General features: G+C 39.2%; 3 protein-coding genes, 1 long non-coding RNA gene and 2 other non-coding genes across 7 annotated transcripts; 3 read left to right on the top strand and 3 right to left on the bottom strand.

Annotated features, from left to right (window-relative positions):
• Nucleotides 1-485: 485 nt before the first annotated feature.
• LOC103969466 (cyclin-D5-1) lies at nt 486-2,762 on the bottom strand. 2 transcript variants are annotated; one of them, XM_065131026.1, is made up of 5 exons: nt 1,975-2,762; nt 1,810-1,896; nt 1,448-1,727; nt 1,216-1,319; nt 486-1,139 (listed from the first exon to the last, which is right to left on the bottom strand). In XM_065131026.1, the coding sequence occupies exons 1-5, from the start codon at nt 2,275-2,277 to the stop codon at nt 954-956; spliced, it is 960 nt and encodes a 319-aa protein (XP_064987098.1). In that variant the 5' UTR covers nt 2,278-2,762; the 3' UTR covers nt 486-953. The 2 variants fall into 2 exon arrangements, with proteins under 2 accessions (XP_064987098.1, XP_009381272.2); XM_009382997.3 differs by having other exon boundaries at nt 1,216-1,352; nt 1,975-2,759.
• Nucleotides 2,700-4,176, top strand: LOC135625898 (uncharacterized). The gene is made up of 3 exons (XR_010492197.1): nt 2,700-3,390; nt 3,474-3,561; nt 3,645-4,176. It is a non-coding gene; the product is annotated as an uncharacterized LOC135625898 (long non-coding RNA).
• A 131-nt stretch (nt 4,177-4,307) lies between these two features.
• Nucleotides 4,308-4,388, bottom strand: TRNAL-AAG (transfer RNA leucine (anticodon AAG)). The gene has a single exon. It is a non-coding gene; the product is annotated as a tRNA-Leu (tRNA).
• Nucleotides 4,389-11,584: 7,196 nt separating this feature from the next.
• On the top strand, nt 11,585-13,192 carry LOC135625817 (polygalacturonase-like). Its single transcript, XM_065130904.1, has 6 exons — nt 11,585-11,623; nt 11,671-11,745; nt 12,191-12,322; nt 12,407-12,556; nt 12,757-12,964; nt 13,056-13,192. Exons 1-6 carry the CDS (start codon nt 11,585-11,587, stop codon nt 13,190-13,192), a joined length of 741 nt encoding a protein of 246 aa, XP_064986976.1.
• Nucleotides 13,193-19,823: 6,631 nt separating this feature from the next.
• On the top strand, nt 19,824-21,427 carry LOC135625816 (polygalacturonase-like). The gene is made up of 6 exons (XM_065130903.1): nt 19,824-19,850; nt 19,910-20,026; nt 20,426-20,557; nt 20,642-20,791; nt 20,992-21,199; nt 21,291-21,427. Exons 1-6 carry the CDS (start codon nt 19,824-19,826, stop codon nt 21,425-21,427), a joined length of 771 nt encoding a protein of 256 aa, XP_064986975.1.
• A 925-nt stretch (nt 21,428-22,352) lies between these two features.
• Nucleotides 22,353-22,433, bottom strand: TRNAL-AAG (transfer RNA leucine (anticodon AAG)). The gene has a single exon. It is a non-coding gene; the product is annotated as a tRNA-Leu (tRNA).
• Nucleotides 22,434-24,041: the final 1,608 nt, after the last annotated feature.

Genomic DNA, 24,041 nt, shown 5'->3' with positions numbered 1-24,041 from the left:
TTCCAGAGTCGAGCAACTCTCATGGCTAGCAATTGCTGAGATCAGTAGAAATTCCAGTGGGATCATCATTTCTTGTTTTCTTTTAAGTGATCAATCACATCGGAGTTTTGTTTATAGAAAAAATGTTCCATTTGACATTAGGTGATCTTGTCATTGGAAAAATCCATTGATGAGGACCAGAACAGATATTCAATTGCATTTATGCCTTCCAAAGCAAAACATCTCCTATTCAAGAAGACAAAAGTGAGCTTTCTTTTCCATAACTTTGGATGATGAGATGCACTTGGAAAAGTTTGAAGTCGAATGGCTTCATATCATTCGAGGATCTCATCATATTTTCCATTGGATGATGATGGTTGAGAGGGACCTCAATTCATGGCATTTTTTTCTCCATGGAGGAAAAGATTGAACTCTTATGTACCTGAAAACTTCATTTTTGACTTTAGTGTTGATTGGTTTTGTTTACATGACAAGACATCACGAGATACATTAGTCACAGTTGGAGTTATATCTCATTCCACCAAAACAAACAATTCCAAGTGCATCCATCCTCTTTACAGTATCCGATCAAGATCATATTACATCACCCTCACTGCTTCACAGTGAATATTTCCCATGGAAAAGGGCACGATGAGAACTACAGCAAGGACCAAATCCATCGATGGACAACATGGGATGTGGTATGTGAAGCAAACAAGGCAGGTCTGCAACGCTATTCACAAACAGTCTTCAGTGGCCTTCCCTTTCTTCTTTCTCACTCCATTCGATTTGGAAACATCTCACACAGCTCAACTTCCAAGCTTCTCAATCCTAATAACCAACCAATCCAACCATAAACCATCCAAACATGCACTCACACAACCAATAATCAAAAACAAAAGTCAAAGAAAAGAAGAATCAAAATCAAGACATTCATTCCCATGCACATCCAAAAATCAGTGTTAGGTTGGTCTCTAATGGATATCTGGCAACCGCAACCTTCTCCTCTTAGTTCTTGACGAGCTGATGGAGGCACTGTCGATGGCAACGGTGATGCTGGAATAGTTCTCTGATGCTTCAGAAGAAGACAACCTCTTGGGTGTTATCATGTTCTTGGGCAGATCCTGAGTCATGATACTGTAGCAGGAAAACACGTGTTCCTGAAACACCGCCAAGAAAACTCTAAGCTCACCATTCCATGATTAAGCCGATCGAGGTTGACACACGGTGGCCTACCTTTTCTGAAAAGGATTGGAACAGTGACGTAGTGCTCATCTTTGTCTCCAGTAACTCCTTGGAGTAGATTTCGCTGGATGCAGCCAATATGGCAGCTGCAGCAACTGCGGAGGAGCGACAAGTAGTTAAATTGATCGCTGCATCCACAAGGAAATGATCCGAGTTATGCAAATAATTAAGGTGTTTGATGAATCGACTGTGCCTGTATGGAAAGTGGAAGCCAATGACAAACCATCGATGGCCGCAAAGATGAAGTCGATGGCTTTGTGCAGTGACTCCTCACACTGGAACTTCGATCTGAAATAACTCAGGTAATCGAATGGCGTCACGCAGTTCGTCCTCCACTGCAGAGTATCCAGGAGGAGGAGCTCCATCCTCTGCACCGCATTGCTGTCGAACGCGTACCCCTCGATCTGCATCTCCGAGAGCGGCGGCACTCTGCGCTCCTCCATCTTCGCCGCCACGGACAAGCATGCCGTCGACAGCAATCCGGTCGCCCATGGCTTCCCGTTCTGATCGACAACAGATTGATGAGTAGGCGGGAAGCTCGATGAACAAGGGAAAGAGGAGGGCATGAGAGCAGATCTAAGTTACATCAATTCTTCGCCGTCGAAGGAAACGATCAAGATAAGCCACTGCTAGATATGCTGTTTGGAAGCCGAAGCCGAAACGGGCGGTGGTCTGAACAACACACATCAAAGTCTGGGATGAGGAATACACACACACACAGATAGATCGATCAATGAGACGAGGACTCACGTTCAAGATCCATCGGATGGCGTCGGAGCGGGCACGCTTGAACCAGTTGTCCGCCGGAACCAAGCACTCGTCACAAGAGGAGAATTCATGGTCCTGCCTCTCGAAGCTGCTCCTCTCTCTCGAGGCCAGCTCCTGGATGTACTCCTCGTCCGTAAAAATCGCGTCTTTGAGAAGCAGGTACGCCTGACACAGTTCATCTTCAAACTCCAAATCCAAATCCAAATCCAAATCCGGATCCAGATCAGTCGCGTCTTCCTGGCAGAGGAGGCTGGAGATCGACAGAGAGCAGCCGGGTTCATCCATAACCCTCTCCAAGCAAAAGGCGTTTGTGGTAATTGTCGATAGCTATACGTGTTTGCTCAACCGCAAGAGGCAGGCGGACACGGCAAGGTGTGAGGAATAAGAGGAGAGAGTGTCCCTATTTAAGGAGCAATGAGACAAAAGCGACGCAGCCAATCCACCATTGGAGCTGTCTCTCGACCTTCCTGTTGCGGACGCAGAGAGGCTTTTTCTAATACATGTTTGTAGAGTGCTAATCCATGCTGCCGAATCTCCTCGGTGGATCGATGGGTCTTGTCGTATGCCCGCGTTCCTTGGGTTAGGCAGCCCTTCCTTTTCCTTGGCTCTGTTGTATTGAAAGCTCGTCATGTGACTGTAGTGTCCGTCTCAACTCGTATTGCAGAGTTGCGTTCTGTGAGTCCAAAGACGGATGATTTCATGTACGAGATGCAGACGTGAAGACAAATAGGTGTGCTACCATTTCCAGCTCCAATCGTCCTCTCCAGTTTCGAGTATGACGGGAGAAGCAGATGGAGCGAGTTGAGTTGTCCCCATGCGGCGGCGGTGGGTCACGATGTTGGACTGCGAGCTCACATCTGGATGATTTGCAGGGGTGAGGGACACATGTTTTTCTGTGCTTCTCCAAACCCATGGAAATGGTGACAACCATTATGAGGAAATCCATGTCTTCTAGCCTTCGGTTCTGCCCCAGCGGACTCCTAAGTTAATGAAGGATGGACCAGAGCTCGCCTGAAATCTCTGCTCATCGCTCTGTGTTGTTGCTGCTGCAGGTGCTTTCTACTAAGTTATCCAGAAGATTTAGGACGGTGTTGGTCAAATAAGGTTAGGATAATGTGGGTTCTGATTGCTTGTCAACAATGTGAGAGTGACCGCCACCATGATTTATATGAGCTTTGGTTGAGCCTAACACAGGGGGAGGAAGAATTAGAGGGAAGGAGGGACCCCAAACCCTGCATCAAAAGTCTCCAACAATTCCCACTCCGAGCTCCGCGAGAGACATGACGCATGTGGGGGATGTCAGACCCAAGCCCGGCACACACACAGCTTTCTCAGTCTCCAGTTGCCATTGCGAGCTCAACACTGCGAGTACAATGATCTCCAAACAAATGGATAGAGGTAGAGGATGGTCACGTCACTGGCCCCCTTTTTGCTGCTTTATGTCAAGATTCAAGACGATCGCTAACCCAACTTTGGCCCAGGGTGCAAGAACCTTTTGACTTCAGGCGAGAGTGTGCAGGAAGGAAGAACAGATGTTAGCATCAAGAAGAAGCTACAAAATGGTATCAGGTAGGCATAATACTACAACTGTTATCCACGATTGATAAGCCTTGCTGAATTCGTACAGATCCATAAGCTTCAAAACTATGCAGACCAAAAACAGTGGCTGGCGCAGGTGTGATGTCACGCGAGCATTCTTGCACACCAAGTGTATGTTGTTTGGCCCCTTTGCCGATCTATAAAGCCATTGTTAGCATCAGAACGTGAATCCAGAGATTGAGCACTCCTGCTCTGACACCACAATAACTTAAGACTGTGCTGGTCACACGTTCCACCATGGGAGAGCTTGTTGGATCAGGATGTTGCTGCAGGCCAACTCAGACGTGGGTGAGAGACGAACAGACGAGGGCGAGGAGCCATGCTTTCTCTTAGGTTGGCTGGATCGGATACCAAGATCTTGAGGTGGGTGAGAGGGTGTGTTCCCTCGGCCAAGTTCCCCAAGTTTGACCGCTCGCATCACATGGGCGACGCTGCGGTGCTGTGTGTACTAGTAGTATTTATTGTAGACGAGAACCTTGACGCTATAGACCAACTCGGTCATCTTTGAACGGTGAATCTTATATTTTATATAAAAGTAAGTTGGTAATTGTAAATAGATAAAACATCTAATGGGAGTGGGATTTGAACCCACGCCCTTTCGAATTAGAACCTTAATCTGACGCCTTACTCGGCCATCTCAACTGATGTTCGAATGATGAATCTTATGTTTTATATACATTTAAAGTAAGTTGGTAATTGTAGATAGGTAAAACATCTGTTAAGAGTGGGATTTGAACCCACGCCCTTTTGGACCAGAACCTTAATCTGGCGCCTTAGACCAACTCGGCCATCTCAACTGATGTTCGAATGGTGAATCTTATGTTAAAGTAAGTTGGTAATTGTAGATAGATAAAACATAAAACATCTGTTAAAAGTAGAATTTGAACCCACGCTCTTTCGGACCAGAACCTTAATCTGGCATCTTAGACCAACTCGGCCATCTCAACTGATGTTTAAATAGTAAATATTATATCTTATATACGTTTAAAGTACTTAGTGATCCGAACGAGTCTTCATTATGAGTAGATGAATCGAACCAAAACATTAGTTAAACCCAACGGGACCGATACTATATTGGCCTCATAGCACCAAGTACATGACAGTATAGGCTACGTATAATGTTGTATTTGTTTATATTTTTTTCATTTAATACTCGATCCACATTTGATTTACCAAGTCTCGATACTGATTCAAAACCTGAGTGTCACAGTATCGGTGCATGAAATTACCAACTTTGGTGATGACAACCTCACCTCTTATATACATGTTATAAATATTATAAAATATAAAAATTTCTCAGATATGATACAATGATTTTTGATATATATGGACCAAGATAAATCGAATGATTTTGATCCTACAATGGACCTATATCGTGTTGTGAGCAATTTAGTCAAAATGCTCGATGCATGTCCTTACCTCTTTTTAGTCTTTGTTTTTCATTGTTTTGGATATTTTTGAGTGATTTTTTTGGGCAACGTGTGTGGAGCCAAAAATACTATCATCAATCCCATTTTGGTTTATTATTCGTGTTTCTATTTTATAACTCGATTACATTTTTATTTCATATCACAAAGCTGTCAAACAAAAATTAACTTGTGGCACACGAGAACAAGACTATTTTTTTTGTATTTTTTTCTTGGAATCGCCTAGTCCCATCAGAGTGGATAGAGCCTTATGTATATGTCTGAGAGGTGATATAACGTCTTTAGAATGCTCATCTTCTATTTGACAAAAGTGTTAGGTGAATATTCGGTTTGTATCTAACTTCAAAGCTCTTTCTGTGTATGCTCGTTTAACTCATTTTTTTAGTCTTTTATTCTTAATAAAAACTGATTCTTTTATGTTGCTTGTGATCTCAATTATTATATATTTTTAAAGTACAATAATGGTATATCACCCACCCATTCATCTTTCTAACATTATTTTCTTTATGTAGATTCTTTATAGATTACACAAGGTTAAGGTCTAGGCTAACCCTTATAAACAAATATCACTTAGGTATCATATACCTTAGGTAATCTCAACTAAGGACATGATAAAATTATATCAGTTCAAGTTAAGCAAACATCAAATCATCATAGCAGAATAGGGTGGTAAAACTAGCATTGTTGTACAAGATAGCAACGACAATACGAGACTCGCCCCTAATGAGACATGGATGAAGGCATTTTTTATTATTTGGATGGTTATGGGATGGGGAAAGGTAGAGCACTTACCAAGTCATCTTATACCAACATTGTCTATGTGGGCTAAGATGTTGGGCCTAAATGTTGATCGGGCCAATCGTCCACCTAATTCAAATCAGGTTGAATTAAGCCTTGGTTGAGTTGATTGCAAGTCATTTGGTTCGATTGAACCAAATAATATGGTATCAACAAATATTATTATTTATATTTAGATATATTTATATTTAAATATTATTATAACATATAAATTTTATACATATTATTATTATTTATACATTTAATTTTTTTAATTAATTTTGATAATAATTTTATTTTTAAAAAAATAGATTAATTATGTGAATATGAAAAACTTATAGGTTTTTTGCCCCAAATGAGGATTCCCCATCCTTACCCTAGCCCCATCTAAACGGGTGGGGATGAGGAACGAGGGATGAGATGGGGATGGGGAACAAGAAAACACTCCTCACTCTACCTCATCTTATTGATATTTTTAATCATTTCAGATAAATGGATGAGTATTCATGTAAACAAGTAAAGTCACTCAAGAGTAGCATGGAATTTGTAATGATATTTTAATAAAGCAAATGTTTTTTCATACAAAAGAGGCACAAGTTGAAGGGTATCCTAAACGACATTGATATGAAATATTTTTGCAATCAATCCCCATCCGCTAGCTAACCACCTCAGAAATACTGACATGGAAGAAACATGTTGAATCACCCTCCACCAGGCAATGACATGGAGGTAGTTATGGTTTCCTGACCTCCATGGATAATAATCCACGAGAGATCATTTGGACCGACCCTATCAACTGTCGTGGCCAATAGTTCATGGAGGTTGTTTAGGGCTATCCCTCCTTTTGTTGCCCCCGTGGACTTATCCACAGGAGCTTATTCAGGCCTATTGCCCATGTAGACAAAACACAAAAGAGGGGATGTTGAGGTCATTATGGAGGATCTCCTCAACCGATTAGGTATAAAAGCTGATCCTCGGTGTCAACATAGGGGTCGGATATCTTTCTAAAAAGCTCTCACAACCCATATAATTTTCTGAACTAACTTGCGTACCGAAGAGGTCAGGTAGGGAAACTCCTCTCGATATTGACTTTCGTGTAGGAACCTACTAAGAAGCCAAATCCACCTTGGCCCAACCTCAAGACCACCTCAGAGACACCTCAACCATGCTAAAGCTGCCACAAGGGTTCATCAGACATCTCTATGCATTCAATATAAGACCAAGCCGAGCTAACTTAACTATCGATGGTGCATCTCCTCAACAATTTAGCCCTAGAATGAGGGCTCTGAATATTATAGGAACATTCACCTATGAACCCTCTCCACAAACTCTCTATTGAGGAGTCTCTAGGACACAATGGACCCACCTTAGGATGAGACAGTCTCTAGATCACATCATCATCGATGGACCCACATTAGGATCGTCTAGATCAATTGATCGAGGATGGTCCTGAGTTGTCATTGACATCATCATCGGTGGACCCACCTTAGGATGAGATAGCTCTTTAGGACACAAATCTTATATTCGAGCGAGAAACGCCCAAGGCTAAAAAAAGACAAAAAAAAAACTTTTAGAGAAAAAAAAGTGGAGAAGGGGATGGGGGTATTTTTTTTATTACTTGCACGATTATGGGTTAAAGACAGGTAAAGCACTTCCCACCCCGTCCTATACCTACCATATTAATATGTGGGCTAAGATGTGGGCCCATATATTAATTAGGTCAACCGCCCACCTAATTCAAATCAAGCTAGATTAAACCTTGGTTGAGTTGATTGCAAGTCATTTGGTTCAATTGAACCAAATAATATAATATCAATAAATATTATTATTTATATTCAAATATATTTATATTTTAATATATAATTTTTATAAGTATTATTATTATTTATAAATTTTGATATTATTAATTAATTTTAATAATAAATTTATTTTAAAAAATAGATTAGTCAGGTGAATATGGACAATAGTCCATGGAAGGTTATTCGGACTAGCCTTATTGGCCTTCATGGCCAACATTTCACGGGGGTTGTTTAGGTCTATCCCCTCGCCTCTCTCTCTCTCTCTCTCTCTCTCTCTCTCTCTCTCTCGATTCCTTTAGACAATAGTTCATAAGAGGTCCACCCGTTATAAAGGATCTTCTTAATTAATTAGGTATAAAAGCCAACCCTTGGCACTAGCCCAAGGGTCGGATCTCTTTCCAAAACCCTCTCACACCCCATATAATTTTTCAATTATGCAGGAATACACCGAGAAGCCATATCCCACCTTAGCAATAGAAGATAAGAACATTGAAGAAGCTTAAATAGCTTTGTCTCCTATTTATAGAGATTTGGAGGAAGGATTTCCCTCAACAAAATAGAGGATTTTCTTCAACAGAATAGAGAGATTTCCTCATATAGTTGGAGGAATCTTATCTTCTATTATGCCTCCGCAAGATTGGATCAATGCAAAGAATGGTTTACGAGCGAGAGGCTTCGTGAGTAGAGCAAGAATAGATCGCTGCTGCTGCGATTGCTGTTGCTTTGAGGGCACAGGCGTTCGTTTCATTCCCCTTAAGTTCGCCCTTCGTTCTCCTTAAGTCCGCTGGCATATCAACGAAGACTATTGTGGTGAGGAAGATGAGGATTGGCCGCGGAGTCTCTTAGGAATTTGGCTGCAGCGACCTTGGTCGTTGGCCGAAGGTAAGGGCGAAACTTTGCTTTTCTCAGCAGCATTGATCGCTGGCCAAATGCAAGAGCGAAGCTTCGCTTTTCTCAATGCTATGAGACATAATGGAAAGAATATAAGATAAGAATAATTATTTAAGAAGCTATATTGAAGAAGCTTTATTGAAGAAGCTTTAGTTTAAATACATTAAGTGTCCCTCTCCTATTTATACATATTAAAAGGAAGGATTATCCTCAACAGAACAATTATACATATAGTTGGGGAACTCTTATCTTCTATCAAAGATCATCTCGAATAGGTTAGAGTTATAAAGACTACCTCATAGCCACCTCAATCATGCCAAGGCTATGACAAGGGTTCCTTAAACATATCTACGCCTTCATGATAAGACTAAGTCGAGCTGACTCGATTGTCGATGGCACATCTCAACATTTTTGGACTAAAAGGATAACCTAAAATGTCTTAGGAATGTCTGCCCATGAACCCTCTCAATGAGCGCTCAAGTGAGTAGGCTCTACCCTCAACCCATAACACATTTACACAAGGTGGGCAATTACCATCCTTTCTTCAAATAGATCCATCCACCTTCGCTCAAACGTTGGGGCATTATTAGCGTTTGTTTAACAACCCAGGACTCTCACCTTTAGGGACAAATGCGAGGCACCTAGTTATCCCTGTTAAAGCATTCCTGAGCCTTATGCACCAAGTGTAGGCACTCATGAGCATGATACAGGCAATCGCTCCGCTCTTACCCTAATTGGCTCAATAAAATATGCCTTCATTGCAACCGTAGCATATGTCTCAACCACCATTAGCACTTATGCTCCCTAGGGTCCCCCAATTGATCTAGCATCGATACTCAGGACCATCCTCGATGTGTTGAATTGCTAACATAGGGGGTGCCCCACTCCCCACTTATAGAGTTTAGTGCGCTGCCTCACTTTGGCCTAAACTTACTGGAATCGTAGATCCAATTAGTAGATTTAATTGACAACTCTCTGATGGCCTAACTGCTACAGATAGACCAACACTCGGATGAGATGTAGAAGGAGTTCCAACGGTCCAAACAAGAAGGTGTAGACGACCCCACCTCGGGATACTCCCCACCTCAAGCATCCAAGAGGAATCGATCCCAACAAACTTTCGTCTCCCATCACTGTAGGCCTTCAATGATAACTTTGATGTCAGTAGAACACACTATCACTTTTTGCACTCAATTGTCATTATACAATACCTTGGATGCTCAGTTGTGCTATGCATTTCAAACAACATTGAGGGGCTTAGTGTGAGAGTGATACAGTTGCCTAAAGCTACTCTTAAGTCTATTCCTTCGCTTAACTTATATAAGAATTCAAGCTCTACTTCCTTGGGAACATATGCTCGAGGCCATCCATGACAATGCTGTTGACAAAGGGAGGATAAAATAGAACGATAGTGTTCAACATATACCCATGATGCTTTTGGATTCTTATTTTTTTTGTTGTTTTTGATGTTTTATTAAAAAGCATATACGAGGTAAAAAATACTATTATCAATCCCATTTTTTGTTTATGTTTTTATTTTGTGTTTTTTTGTTGTAAAATATAAAAAAGATGATGGTTGTGTGGCATAGTATGAATGGGAAAATAGTCCAAAATAACCTTATTCTCATGTATCACAAGTTGATTTGGAACCCATTGGGTGGCATTAAGGTAAATGAGGCATTTGGCATATGGGTGATACAATGTCTTTAGTCCATCCACTTTCTGTTTGACGAAAGTGCAAGATTAGGCTTGCATCTGCCTTTGCAATCCCTTTTATATGCTCTTTTGTGCCCAATAAAAGGTGACTATTTTGTGTTATTTACTATCTCATAGATATCTTATCCTTTTCGTATGCGACGATGAAATATTATGCATACATTCATCTTTCTAACATTTTTGTTTTTCTATGCAGATCATTGGATCTACATGATGGTATACGTTTTGTATTTCTTTTCTTTTTTATTTATTTTAAATTTTTTTAAACACTCGATACGTAGGAGATAGTACAGTATTGGTCGGCGTATAGTACCAGTGCACAAATTATAGGTACTGACAACCTCTCATGTTCCGTACCTAATATCTTACGTTCCTCAGTCCTTTAATATTACAATAAGCTTTATAAAAAGTTGTACTTACAATATCATTTTAAATAGAACTTTTTTTTCTATTAATATATTATTATTGGTTATGATATATCTAATGGTTTACGTGAATAATTATTATTCAATGGGAAATGTGGGTTTCATTCTTCCTCATTTATTTTTGTTTTTTGTATCTTTCAATTTTTCCCTTCATTTTATCTCTTAGTTTTATATCATTTTGCATTCTTGCAATCAAGTAATTTCTACCCAGTTGTACCTTCTAATTCTCTCTCTCTCTCTCTCTCTCTCTCTCTCTCTCTCTCTCTCTCTCTCTTTCTATATATATATATATATATATATATATATATATATATATATATATATATGGTAATTGTTAAATAAATGGAAACTGATTAATCTCTGCATTGGGCCTCAAATTGCTGCATATCCTTCTTTCTATCAACCAAATTCATTTATTGTGGTGGCATAAAGATTAAGGCACGTCAGAATTTGGATAATGAAGAATAACAAAATTCATCTCATGACTCAATTTCGTAGCATTAATTAATAATAAATAATATTCAGTATTGTCTCAATAGGGCATATATTTGAATCCAATAACCAAAAAAACAAAATATAATATTTTCTTACTTACTATAACTTTTTGGCATATAATGGCCATTTCCACATAAATGAAAAGCGATTGATGCTTCATTTCTGCATTGTTCGAATTCTACATTCTTTCTACTTTGCAAATTCATTGCCTGTGATTAAATATGACAATGATTCGTAATACCTCAAACAGCATTGTGTCAATTGGCCATTTTTGTAATTACATTCAATGACAAATACAAGTAAGACATAATAATATATTCTTCCACCATAGAACATTTTACTGTTTGGTTAATCCTTAATTGCATGAGTTGATCGGCAGCGTTATAAAAATGGAGACGATGTAGCAACGATCTAACTCAGAATCGAATCAAGCAGATCTCGGTGCGGCAAGTGCTCGGAGACGATGGTGAGTACGCATGCGTTTCTTCTGGTATTTGTGATGGTACGTCCTCAACTAGTTTCTCTTCCTTGTGTCATCGACATTGACAGGCTGCTCTGGCGGTGCTCGGTCTGTTGCTGCTAAGTCTAAGTGCTGCTGTTGGATACAAGACTTTAAGGCCGTGGGTGATGGCCAAACTGATGATACTAATGTAAGCTCGCTCGCTCGCTCTCTCTCTCTCTCTCTCTCTCTCTCTCTCTCTCTCGGGGATGAGATCGGTAGCACAGTCCTCTTCATAGAGGTGGAGTTAATAGGTCACGAAATACTACATCAGCCATGGCAGCAGCATGGTGGAGTCAAGCTCACCATTCTTGTCAGAGAGCCAAATCTAGAATGTTACTTGCGAAGTGGATTCAATTGATATGGTATCAAGATTCATATGTAACTGAGAATAATTGTTATAAACCATTAATAATGATTGGGAATCTTGATCTCAAAACCCATCACAGAAGCATTTTTTTTCATGCATGCATGCATGCATGCATGCATTACGAAAGAAGAAGGTAGTATCGGGTTGCATGTTGTTCGTTCCTTCTTCTTCCTCCTCATGATCCAGGTATTGACTTGCAGGCGTTCGTACAAGCATGGGCAGCAGCTTGTGCTGATACCAGTTCACCGGTGATTCTCGTCCCTTCAGGGAAGACGTTCTTGATAGGTGAAATAACACTGTCGGGCCCCTGCAAATCCAGCATTGATTTTCGGGTGAATTGTTAAGAGATGCTATAGTGGAGCTTGGAAACACTATCTGTGAATTCCTTCCTCAAAAGGAAATGCTTGTTTTTGCAGCTACAAGGGGACATTGTGGCACCAAATTCGAAGTGGACGAACGATAAGGCAAGCTTGTTGACCTTCACGTACGTGAACCGTCTGATCGTGCACGGCTACGGGCAGATCGATGGCAGAGGCCAACTTTGGTGGGACCTCTTCAACAAAAAGGTGGACACGTTGATCCAAACTCTATTGTCACCTTCCTCGCATCTTGTCTGACCTACTGACTGTTTGCTTTATTGTCTCTGTCAACCACAGCAAGTTTCGCGTCGGCCTTTCGTAAGTGTCAACCTCACTGATGAGACCTACGTAACACTGTTGATCTTAGAACGAAGCCATTCTGATCTCGTGTTATTGTGTTTGGTCAGACCTTAACCTTCCATCACTGCAACGATCTTTATGTGAAAGGAATAACGATAAAGAACGGCCCCGATAAGCATATGACCTTCTTCAAATGCGTCGGCGTGACGATTAGCTGGGTCAAGATAACAGCGCCGGGCGACAGCCCCAACACAGACGGGATGTTCTTCTCCGGATGCCAGAACGTCGACGTCTCCGGCTCAATTATCGGAACAGGTCAGTATTGGCTGTTCTCTGAGGTCGATTAGTGCTGCTGCACGCTACTCCTCGATCGTCCTGATGCATTCTTGAATTGCCATGAGTGCAGGAGATGATTGCGTAGCTATCGGCCCCGACTGCTCAAAGATCAACATCAACCGCGTCCGTTGCGGCCCTGGCCATGGCTTCAGGTACTTCATTGCTATGCTCATCAAGAAGAAGAGCCTCTACTATTCTGCTAGCTAGATTTCTCATGATGTTTCTTCACAGCATTGGCAGTCTGGGAAGGGATGGTGCGGAACAATCAGTTGAGAACATTCGTGTATCCGATTCCAGTGTAACAGATGCTCTCACAGGCGCAAGAATCAAGACATGGCAGGGAGGATCTGGATATGTCAGAGGCATCGTGTTTGAGAATATGAGGCTCTACTCGGTTAAGACGCCAATTATGATCGACCAATTCTACTGTAATGGTAACAGTTGCCAAAACCAAGTAAGTATTTGACATGAATGCTATCCATCTTACTATATCAGCTCATATTAGTGATCATTTGACTTGGGGAAAAACGCTGGAAAATAGACCTCCGCGGTGGCAATAAGCGACGTGCAGTTTGTGAATTTTTCTGGGACGACCACCACGGAGAACCCCATCAAAATACTCTGCAGCAAGAGCGTTCCATGTAAAGGCATCCACCTGGAGAATGTGAAGCTCTCCATGGTTGGAGGGACAACTCCAGTGAAATCTGTTTGCATCAATGACAACGACTCCCAATTCATTCGAGTCGACCCAGACGTCCAATGTGTTGCTGGATAGACGACGCTCGACAAATGGACTTTCATACTGTCGATCGAAAGTTGCAATTACTTGTTGTTTTGGAATATGTTATACACTTTAATGCTTTGGAATTATCCTCCAATCCCTATGAACAGATGAGGGGTTGATGTTGTACGATTGCGTGGGGGAAATATATTTATTTATTTCTTAAGAATGTGTCTTTTATCTCCGCCGTCTCCTCACTTATTTTCTGCTCTGTATGTACTGTAGATGACAAACTGTTTTATATTATTTCGTGCAATCTCTACGAGCATCTTTTCTATAACCTATAAACAAGTGGGATGGCTCCGAGCTCTCGTGATGGAAGCGATAGATATCAGTCTCAGAAATTGTCTTCCAACCCTTCAAAGAGAAGATGGAAGCCTACTCAGTCTGGATTCAATTTCCAGGCTTACCTATACAACTCCTAATCGCAGGTATCTTATGTACGCTACCTTCCAAGGTAGGGAAACCATTGAAGGTTGATCAGGTTACTTTGTCTAGGACTAGAAGTAGTATGTACGTAGTAAGAGTGATGCTGGATAGGTGTCTAATGCGGAAGGCTCGATTAAGGTTTCGGAGGAGCATCCCGAGATTGAAGATTATTCTATGTATGGGACGTGGGTTCTTGGTTGAGTGGTGACTAACTTTATCTTTATCTTTCTATTATATGGGTTCTTGGTTGAACAGTAACTCTTTTATCTTTCTATCATACGGATTCTTGGTTGAATGGTGACTTGCTTATCGAGGGTCGGCACCTTCGTCGAAACAGCTAGAGAGTGGGTGTTGTCAGGTGAGATTGTTACTTTGGGCGAGCTGCAACGAGGTCCAAAGTATAGCAAATGTCAGGTGAAAATGAACTCGATATTGCATAAGGTTTGGTCCCATACGAATGACTATTATATGCACGGGGACGGGTCTGAGGAGCATCGACTGTTTATTTTACGTGATCATAACATTTTTTGTAGTCAAATAAATAAATATTATTTTATTAATATGTATAACTTATAAATATTTATTATGATTCACTTATTCATCATATCACTATTATGATTCACTTATTCATTAAATCACTATGTCTCCTAGGTTTTATTGAGAAACATAGTGATACTAACTCAAAGATAAATCTAACTAGTTCTATGTAGCGATAGAGGAAGATTTGCTTTCCACTTAAATCTAATTTATTATTGGAAGATTGTTCTAAAAAAAAATAAAAAAATTTCAACAATATTAAGTGGGAATTCAAAAAAAAGGCTAAGTTGACATCGGTAATTGTAGATAGATAAAACATAAAATGAGAGTGGAATTTGAACCCATGCCCTTTCGGATCAGAACCTTAATCTGACGTCTTAGACCAACTCAGCCATCTCAACTAATATTTGAATGGTCAATCTTATATCCTATATATGTTTAAAGTACTAAGTGACCCGAACAAGTCTTCGATATGAGTAGATGAACCGAACCGAACCGAACCAAAACATCGGTTAAACCCAACGGGACCGATATGAGTAGATGAACCGAACCGAACCGAACCAAAACATCGGTTAAACCCAACGGGACCGATACTATATTGGCCTCATAGCACCAAGTACATGACAGTATAGGCTACGTATAATGTTGTATTTGTTTATATTTTTTTCATTTAATACTCGATCCACATTTGATTTACCAAGTCTCGATACTGATTCAAAACCTGAGTGTCACAGTATCGGTGTACGAAATTACCAACTTTGGTGATGACAACCTCACCTCTTATATATATGTTATAAATATTATAAAATATAAAAATTTCTCAGACATGGTGTAATGATTTTTGGTATATATGGACTAAGATAAATCAAATGATTTTGATCCTACAATGGACCTATATCGTGTTGTGAGCAATTTAGTCAAAATGCTCGATGCATGTCCTTACCTCTTTTTAGTCTTTGTTTTTCATTGTTTTTGATATTTTTGAGTGATTTTTTTTAGCAACGTGTATGGAGCAAAAAATACTATCATCATTTCCATTTTGGTTTATTATCTGTGTTTCTATTTTATAACTCGATTACATTTTTATTTCATATCACAAAGCTGTCAAACAAAAATTAACTTGTGGCACATGGAACTATTTTTTTATATTTTTTCCTTGGAATCGCCTAGTGCCATCAGAGTGGATAGAGCCTTGTGTGTATATGTCTGAGGGGTGATATAAGGGGTGATATAATGTCTTTAGAATGCCTATCTTCTATTTGACAAAAGTGTTAGGTGAATATTCGGCTTGTATCTACCTATAAAACTCTTTTTGTATATGCTCGTTTAACCCATTTTTTAGTCTTTTATGCTTAATAAAAGCTGATTCTTTTATGTTACTTATGATCTCAATTATTATATACTTTTAAAGTACAACAATGATATATCACCCACCCATTCATCTTTCTAACATTATTTTCTTTACGTAGATTCTTTGTAGATTACATAAGGTTAATGTCTAGGCTAACCCTTATAAACAAATATCACTTAGGTGTCGTATACCTTAGGTAATCTCAACTAAGGACATGATAAAGTTATATTAGTTCAAGTTAAGCAAACATCAAATCATCATAGCAGAATAGGGTGGCAAAACTAGCATTGTTGTACAAGATAGCAACGACAATACGAGACTCGCACCTAATGAGACAAGGATGAAGGCATTTTTTATTATTTGGATGGTTATGAGATTGGGATAGGTAGAACACTTACCACATCGTTTTATACCCACATTGTCTATGTGGGCCAAGATGTTGGGCCTAAATGTTGATCGGGTCAATCGTCCACCTAATTCAAATCAGGCTGAATTAAGCCTTGGTTGAGTTGATTGAAAGTCATTTGGTTCGATTGAACCAAATAATATGGTATTAACAAATATTATTATTTATATTTAGATATATTTATATTTAAATATTATTATAACATATAAATTTTATACATATTATTATTATTATTTATACATTTTAATTTTTTAATTAATTTTGATAATAAATTTATTTAAAAAAATAGATTAATTATGTGAATATGAAAAACTTATGAGTTTTTTTGCCCCAAATGAGGATTCCCCATCCTTACCCTAGCCCCATCTAAATGGGTGGGGATGAGGAACGAGGGATGAGATGGGGATGTGGAACGAGAAAGCACTTCTCACTCTGCCTCACCTTGTTGACATTTTTAATCATTTCAGATAAATGGATGAGCATTCATGTAAACAAGTAAAGTCACTCAAGAGTAGCATGGAATTTGTAATGATATTTTAATAAAGCAAATGTTTTTTCATACAAAAGAGGCACAAGTTGAAGGGTATCCTAAACGACATTGATATGAAATATTTTTGCAATCAATCCCCATCCACCAACTAACCACCTCAGAAGTACTGACATGGAAGAAACATGTTGAATCACCCTTCACGAGGCAATGACATGGAGGTAGTTATGGTTTACCGACCTCCATAGATAATAGTCCACGGGAGATCATTTGGACTGACCCTATCAACCTTCGTGGCCAATAGTTCATGGAGGTCGTTTAGGGCTATCCCTCCTTTTGTTGTCCCCGTGGACTTGTCCACGGGAGCTTATTCAGGCCTATTGCCCATGTAGACAAAACACAAAAGGAGGGATGTTGAGGTCATTATGGAGGATCTCCTCAACCGATTTGGTATAAAAGCTAATCCTCGGTGTCAACCTAGGGGTCGAATATCTTTCTAAAAAGCTCTCACAAACCCATATAATTTTTTGAACTAACTTGCGTACCGGAAGGGTTAGGTAGGGAAACTCCTCTCGACATTGACCTTCGTGTAGGAACCTACTAAGAAGCCAAATCCACCTCGGCCCAACCTCAAGACCACATCAGAGACACCTCAACCATGATAAAGCTGCCACAAGGGTTCATCAGACATCTCTATGCATTCGATATACGACCAAGCCGAGCTAACTTAACTATCGATGGTGCATCTCCTCAATAATTTAGCCATAGAATGAGGGCTCTGAATATCACAGGAACATTCACCTATGAAACCTCTCCACAAACTCTCTATTGAGGAGTCTCTAGGACACAATGGACCCACCTTAGGATGAGACAGTCTCTAGATCAATTGACATCATCATCGATGGACCCACAATAGGATCGTCTAGATCAATTGATCGAGGATAGTCCTGAGCTGTCGTTGACATCATCATCGGTGGACCCACCTTAGGATGAGATAGTTCTTTAGGACACTAAGCTTATATTCGAGTGAGAAACGCCCGAGGCTAAAAAAAGATTAAAAAAAAACTTTTAGAGAAAAAAAAGTGGAGAAGGGGATGGGGGTATTTTTTTTATTACTTGCACGGTTATGGGTTGAAGACAAGTAAAAAGCATATATGAGGTAAAAAATACTATTATCAATCCCATTTTTTATTTATGTTTTTAATTTTTGTTTCTGTCTTGTAAAATATAAAAAAGATTATGGTTGTGTTGCATAGTATGAATGGGAAAATAGTCCAAAATAACCTTATTCTCATGTATCACAAGTTAATTTTTGATTAACAGCCTTACGGTGTGAAACGCCAACTATCTTAATATTTTGGAACCCATTGGGTGGCACTAAGGTAAATGGGGCATTTGGTATATGTCTGATGGGTGATACAATGTCTTTAGTCTATCAACTTTCTGTTTGACGAAAGTGCTCGATTAGGTTTGCATCTGCCTTTATAATCCCCTTTATATACTCTCATTCAACCTTATATTTGAGAGTCTTTTGTGCCTAATAAAAGGTGACTATTTTGTGTTATTTACTGTGTCAGAGATATCGTATCCTTTTCGTATGTGACGATGACATATCATGCATATATTCATCTTTATCTTTTTAACATTTTTATTTTTCTATGCAGATCATTGGACCTACATGATGGTGTACGTTTTGTATTTCTTTTCCTTTTTATGGTATAGTACCAGTACACAAATTATAGGTAATGACAACCTCTCATGTTCCGTATCTAATATTTTACGTTCCTCGGTCCTTTAATATTACAATAAGCTTTATAAAAAGATGTACTTGCAATATCATTTTAAATAGAACTTTTTTTCTATTAATATATTATTATTGGTTATGATATATCTAATGGTTTACGTGAATAAATGAGACAAAAGATTATAAGTCCATCTTCAATGGGAAATGTGGGGTTCATTCTTCCTCATTTATTTTTGTTTTTTGTATCTTTCAAATTTTCCCTTCATTTTATCTCTTAGTTTTATATCATTTTACATTCTTGCAATCAAGTAATTTCTACCCAGTTGTACCTTCTAATTCTCTCTCTCTCTCTCTCTCTCTCTCTCTCTCTCTCTCTCTCTCTCTCTCTTTCTATATACATATATATATATATGGTAATTGTTAAATAAATGGAAAGTGATTAATCTCTGCATTGGGCCTAAAATTGCTTCTTTCTATATATATATATATATATATATATATATATTTATTTATTTATATATATATATATATATATCCTTCTTTCTATCAACCAAATTCATTTATTGTGGTGGCATAAAGATTAAGGCACGTCAGAATTTGGATAATGAAGAATAACAAAATTCATCTCATGACTCAATTACGTAGCATTAATTAATAATAAATAATATTCCGTATTGTCTCAATAGGGCATACATTTGAATCCAATAACCAAAAAAAAAAAATATAATATTTTCTTACTTACTATAACTTTTTGGCATATAATGGGCATTTCCACAAATGAGAAGCGATTGATGCTTCATTTCTGCATTCTTCGAATTCTACATTCTTTCTACTTTGCAAATTCATTGCCTGTGATTAAATATGACAATGATTCGTAATACCTCAAACAGCATTGTGTCAATTGGCCATTTTTGTAATTACATTCAATGACAAATACAAGTAAGACATAATAATATTTTCTTCCACCATAGAACATTTTACTTTTTGGTTAATCCTTAATTGCATGAGTTGATCGGCAGCGTTATAAAAATGGAGACGATGTAGCAACGATCTAACTCAGAATCGAATCAAGTAGATCTCGGTGCGGCAAGTGCTCGGAGACGATGGTGAGTACGCATGCGTTTCTTCTGGTATTTGTGGTGGTACGTCCTCAACTAGTTTCTCTTCCTTGTGTCATCGACATTGACAGGCTGCTCTGGCGGTGCTCGGTCTGTTGCTGCTAAGTCTAAGTGCTGCTGTTGGATACAAGACTTACAACGTTCTCGACTTTAAGGCCGTGGGTGATGGCCAAACTGATGATACTAATGTAAGCTCGCTCGCTCGCTCTCTCTCTCTCTCTCTCTCTCTCTCTCGGGGATGAGATCGGCAGCACAGTCCTCTGCATAGAGGTGGAGTTAATAGGTCACGAAATACTACATCAGCCATGGCAGCAGCATGGTGGAGTCAAGCTCACCATTCTTGTCAGAGAGCCAAATCTAGAATGTTACTTGCGAAGTGGATTCAATTGATATGGTATCAAGATTCATATGTAACTGAGAATAATTGTTATAAACCATTAATAATGATTGGGAATCTTGATCTCAAAACCCATCACAGAAGCATTTTTTTTCATTCATGCATGCATTACGTAAGAAGAAGGTAGTATCGTGTTGCATGTTGTTCGTTCCTTCTTCTTCCTCCTCATGATCCAGGTATTGACTTGCAGGCGTTCGTACAAGCATGGGCAGCAGCTTGTGCAGATACCAGATCACCGGTGATTCTCGTCCCTTCAGGGAAGACGTTCTTGATAGGTGAAATAACACTGTCGGGCCCCTGCAAATCCAGCATTGATTTTCGGGTGAATTGTTAAGAGATGCTATAGTGGAGCTTGGAAACACTATCTGTGAATTCCTTCCTCAAAAGGAAATGCTTGTTTTTGCAGCTACAAGGGGACATTGTGGCACCAAATTCGAAGTGGACGAACGATAAGGCCAGCTTGTTGACCTTCACGTTCGTGAACCGTCTGATCGTGCACGGCTACGGGCAGATCGATGGCAGAGGCCAACTCTGGTGGGACCTCTTCGACAAAAAGGTGGACACGTTGATCCAAACTCTATTGTCACCTTCCTCGCATCTTGTCTGACCTACTGACTGTTTGCTTTCTTGTCTCTGTCAACCACAGCAAGTTTCGCGTCGGCCTTTCGTAAGTGTCAACCTCACTGATGAGACCTACGTAACACTGTTGATCTTAGAACGAAGCCATTCTGATCTCGTGTTATTGTGTTTGGTCAGATCTTAACCTTCCATCACTGCAACGATCTTTATGTGAGAGGAATAACGATAAAGAACGGCCCCGATAAGCATATGACCTTCTTCAAATGCGTCGGCGTGACGATTAGCTGGGTCAAGATAGCAGCGCCGGGCGACAGCCCCAACACAGACGGGATGTTCTTCTCCGGGTGCCAGAACGTCGACGTCTCCGGCTCAATTATCGGAACAGGTCAGTATCGGCTGTTCTCTGAGGTCGATTAGTGCTGCTGCATGCTACTCCTCGATCGTCCTGATGCATTCTTGAATTGCCATGAGTGCAGGAGATGATTGCGTAGCTATCGGCCCCGACTGCTCAAAGATCAACATCAACCGCGTCCATTGCGGCCCTGGCCATGGCTTCAGGTACTTCATTGCTATGCTCATCAAGAAGAAGAGCCTCTACTATTCTGCTAGCTAGATTTCTCATGATGTTTCTTCACAGCATTGGAAGTCTGGGAAGGGATGGTGCGGAACAATCAGTTGAGAACATTCGTGTATCCGATTCCAGTGTAACAGATGCTCTCACAGGCGCAAGAATCAAGACATGGCAGGGAGGATCTGGATATGTCAGAGGCATCGTGTTTGAGAATATGAGGCTCTACTCGGTTAAGACGCCAATTATGATCGACCAATTCTACTGTAATGGTAACAGTTGCCAAAACCAAGTAAGTATTTGACATGAATGCTATCCATCTTACTATATCAGCTCATATTAGTGATCATTTGACTTGGGGAAAAACGCTGGAAAATAGACCTCCGCGGTGGCAATAAGCGACGTGCAGTTTGTGAATTTTTCTGGGACGACCACCACGGAGAACCCCATCAAAATACTCTGCAGCAAGAGCGTTCCATGTAAAGGCATCCACCTGGAGAATGTGAAGCTCTCCATGGTTGGAGGGACAACTCCAGTGAAATCTGTTTGCATCAATGCCAACGACTGCCAATTCACTCGAGTCGACCCAGACGTCCAATGTGTTGCTGGATAGACGACTTTCATACTGTCGATCGAAAGTTCCAATTACTTGTTGTTTTGGAATATGTTATACACTTTAATGCTTTGGAATTATCCTCCAATCCCTATGAACAGATGAGGGGTTGATGTTGTACGATTGCGTGGGGGAAATATATTTATTTATTTCTTAAGAATGTGTCTTTTATCTCCGTCGTCTCCTCTCTTATTTTCCGCTCTGTATGTACTGTAGATGACAAACTGTTTTATATTATTTCGTGCAATCTCTACGAGCATGTTTTCTGACCAACTCGGCCATCTCATTTGTGAATCTTATGTTTTATATACATTTAAAATAATTTAGTAATTGTAGGTAGATAGAACATAAAATATTTGTTGAGAGTGGGATTTGAACCCACGCCCTTTCGGACCAGAACCTTAATCTGGCGCCTTAGACCAACTCGGCCATCTCAACTTATGTTTGAATTATTAATTCTATTTTTTATATATATTTAAAGTACTAAGTGACCCCATGGTATGAGTAGATGAACCGAACCGAACCGAACCGAACAAAAACATCGGTTAAACCCAATGGGACCGATATTATATTGGCCTCATAGCACCAAGTACATGACAGTATAGGCTCCGTATAATGTTGTATTTGTTTATATTTTTTTCTTTTAATACTCGATCCACATTTGATTTACCAAGTCTCGATACTGATTCAAAACCTGAGTGTCACAGTATCGGTGCACGAAATTACCAACTTTGGTGATGACAACCTCACCTCTTATATACATGTCATAAAAATTTCTCTGTAATGATTTTTGGTTTATATGGACCAAGATAAATCGAATGATTTTGATCCTACAATGGACCTATATCGTATTGTGAGCAATTTAATCAAAATTCTCGATGCATGTCCTTACCTCTTTTTAGTCTTTGTTTTTCATTGTTTTTGATATTTTTGAGTGATTTTTTTTGGCAACGTGTATGGAGCAAAAAATACTATCATCATTTCCATTTTGGTTTATTATCTGTGTTTCTATTTTATAACTCAGTTACATTTTTATTTCATATCACAAAACTGTCAAATAAAAATTAACTTGTGGCATATGAAACTATTTTTTTATATTTTTTCCTTGGAATCGCCTAGTGCCATCGGGGTGGATAGAGCCTTGTGTGTATATGTCTGAAGGGTGATATAAGGGGTGATATAACGTCTTTAGAATGCCTATCTTCTATTTGACAAAAGTGTTTGGTGAATATTCGGTTTGTATCTACCTACAAAACTCTTTTTGTATATGCTCGTTTAACCCATTTTTTAGTCTTTTATACTTAATAAAAGCTGATTCTTTTATGTTGCTTGTGATCTCAATTATTATATACTTTTAAAGTATAACAATGATATATCACCCACCCATTCATCTTTCTAACATTATTTTCTTTGTGTAGATTCTTTGTAGATTACATAAGGTTAAGGTCTAGGCTAACCCTTATAAACAAATATCACTTAGGTGTCGTATACCTTAGGTAATCTCAACTAAGGACATGATAAAGTTATATCAGTTCAAGTTAAGCAAACATCAAATCATCATAGCAGAATAAGGTGGCAAAACTAGCATTATTGTACAAGATAGCAATGACAATACGAGACTCGCTCCTAATGAGACAAGGATGAAGGCATTTTTTATTATTTGGATGGTTATGGGATGGGAATAAGTAGAGCACTTACCACGTCGTCTTATACCCACATTGTCTATGTGGGCCAAGATGTTGGGCCTAAATGTTGATCGGGCCAATCGTTCAATTAATTCAAATCAGGCTGAATTAAGCCTTGGTTAAGTTGATTGTAAGTCTTTTGATTCGATTGAACTAAATAATATGGTATAAACAAATACTATTATTTATATTTAGATATATTTATATTTAAATATTATTATAACATATAAATTTTATACATATTATTATTATTATTTATATATTTTAATTTTTTAATTAATTTTGATAATAATTTTATTTAAAAAAAATAGATTAATTATGTGAATATGAAAAACTTGTGAGTTTTTTGCCCCAAATGAGG

Source organism: Musa acuminata, chromosome BXJ2-10 (assembly GCF_036884655.1).
Source record: "Musa acuminata AAA Group cultivar baxijiao chromosome BXJ2-10, Cavendish_Baxijiao_AAA, whole genome shotgun sequence".
Taxonomy (NCBI): Eukaryota; Viridiplantae; Streptophyta; class Magnoliopsida; order Zingiberales; family Musaceae; genus Musa; species Musa acuminata.
This window is presented reverse-complemented; position numbering and strand designations above follow the sequence as displayed.

Excerpts from the sequence above, each read along its gene's own strand:
- LOC103969466 (XM_009382997.3), bottom strand. The coding sequence starts at position 2,277 with ATGGATGAACCCGGCTGCTCTCTGTCGATCTCCAGCCTCCTCTGCCAG. Across the intron at positions 1,897-1,974 it reads CCATCCGATGGATCTTGAAC|ACCACCGCCCGTTTCGGCTT; the intron begins GTGAGTCCTCGT and ends TGTGTTGTTCAG. Across the intron at positions 1,140-1,215 it reads TCCAATCCTTTTCAGAAAAG|GAACACGTGTTTTCCTGCTA; the intron begins GTAGGCCACCGT and ends GCGGTGTTTCAG.
- LOC135625817 (XM_065130904.1), top strand. The coding sequence starts at position 11,585 with ATGGTGAGTACGCATGCGTTTCTTCTGGTATTTGTGATG. Across the intron at positions 11,624-11,670 it reads TTCTTCTGGTATTTGTGATG|GCTGCTCTGGCGGTGCTCGG; the intron begins GTACGTCCTCAA and ends CGACATTGACAG. Across the intron at positions 11,746-12,190 it reads ACAAGACTTTAAGGCCGTGG|GCGTTCGTACAAGCATGGGC; the intron begins GTGATGGCCAAA and ends ATTGACTTGCAG.
- LOC135625816 (XM_065130903.1), top strand. The coding sequence starts at position 19,824 with ATGGTGAGTACGCATGCGTTTCTTCTG. Across the intron at positions 20,792-20,991 it reads GGGACCTCTTCGACAAAAAG|ATCTTAACCTTCCATCACTG; the intron begins GTGGACACGTTG and ends GTGTTTGGTCAG. Across the intron at positions 21,200-21,290 it reads CGGCTCAATTATCGGAACAG|GAGATGATTGCGTAGCTATC; the intron begins GTCAGTATCGGC and ends CCATGAGTGCAG.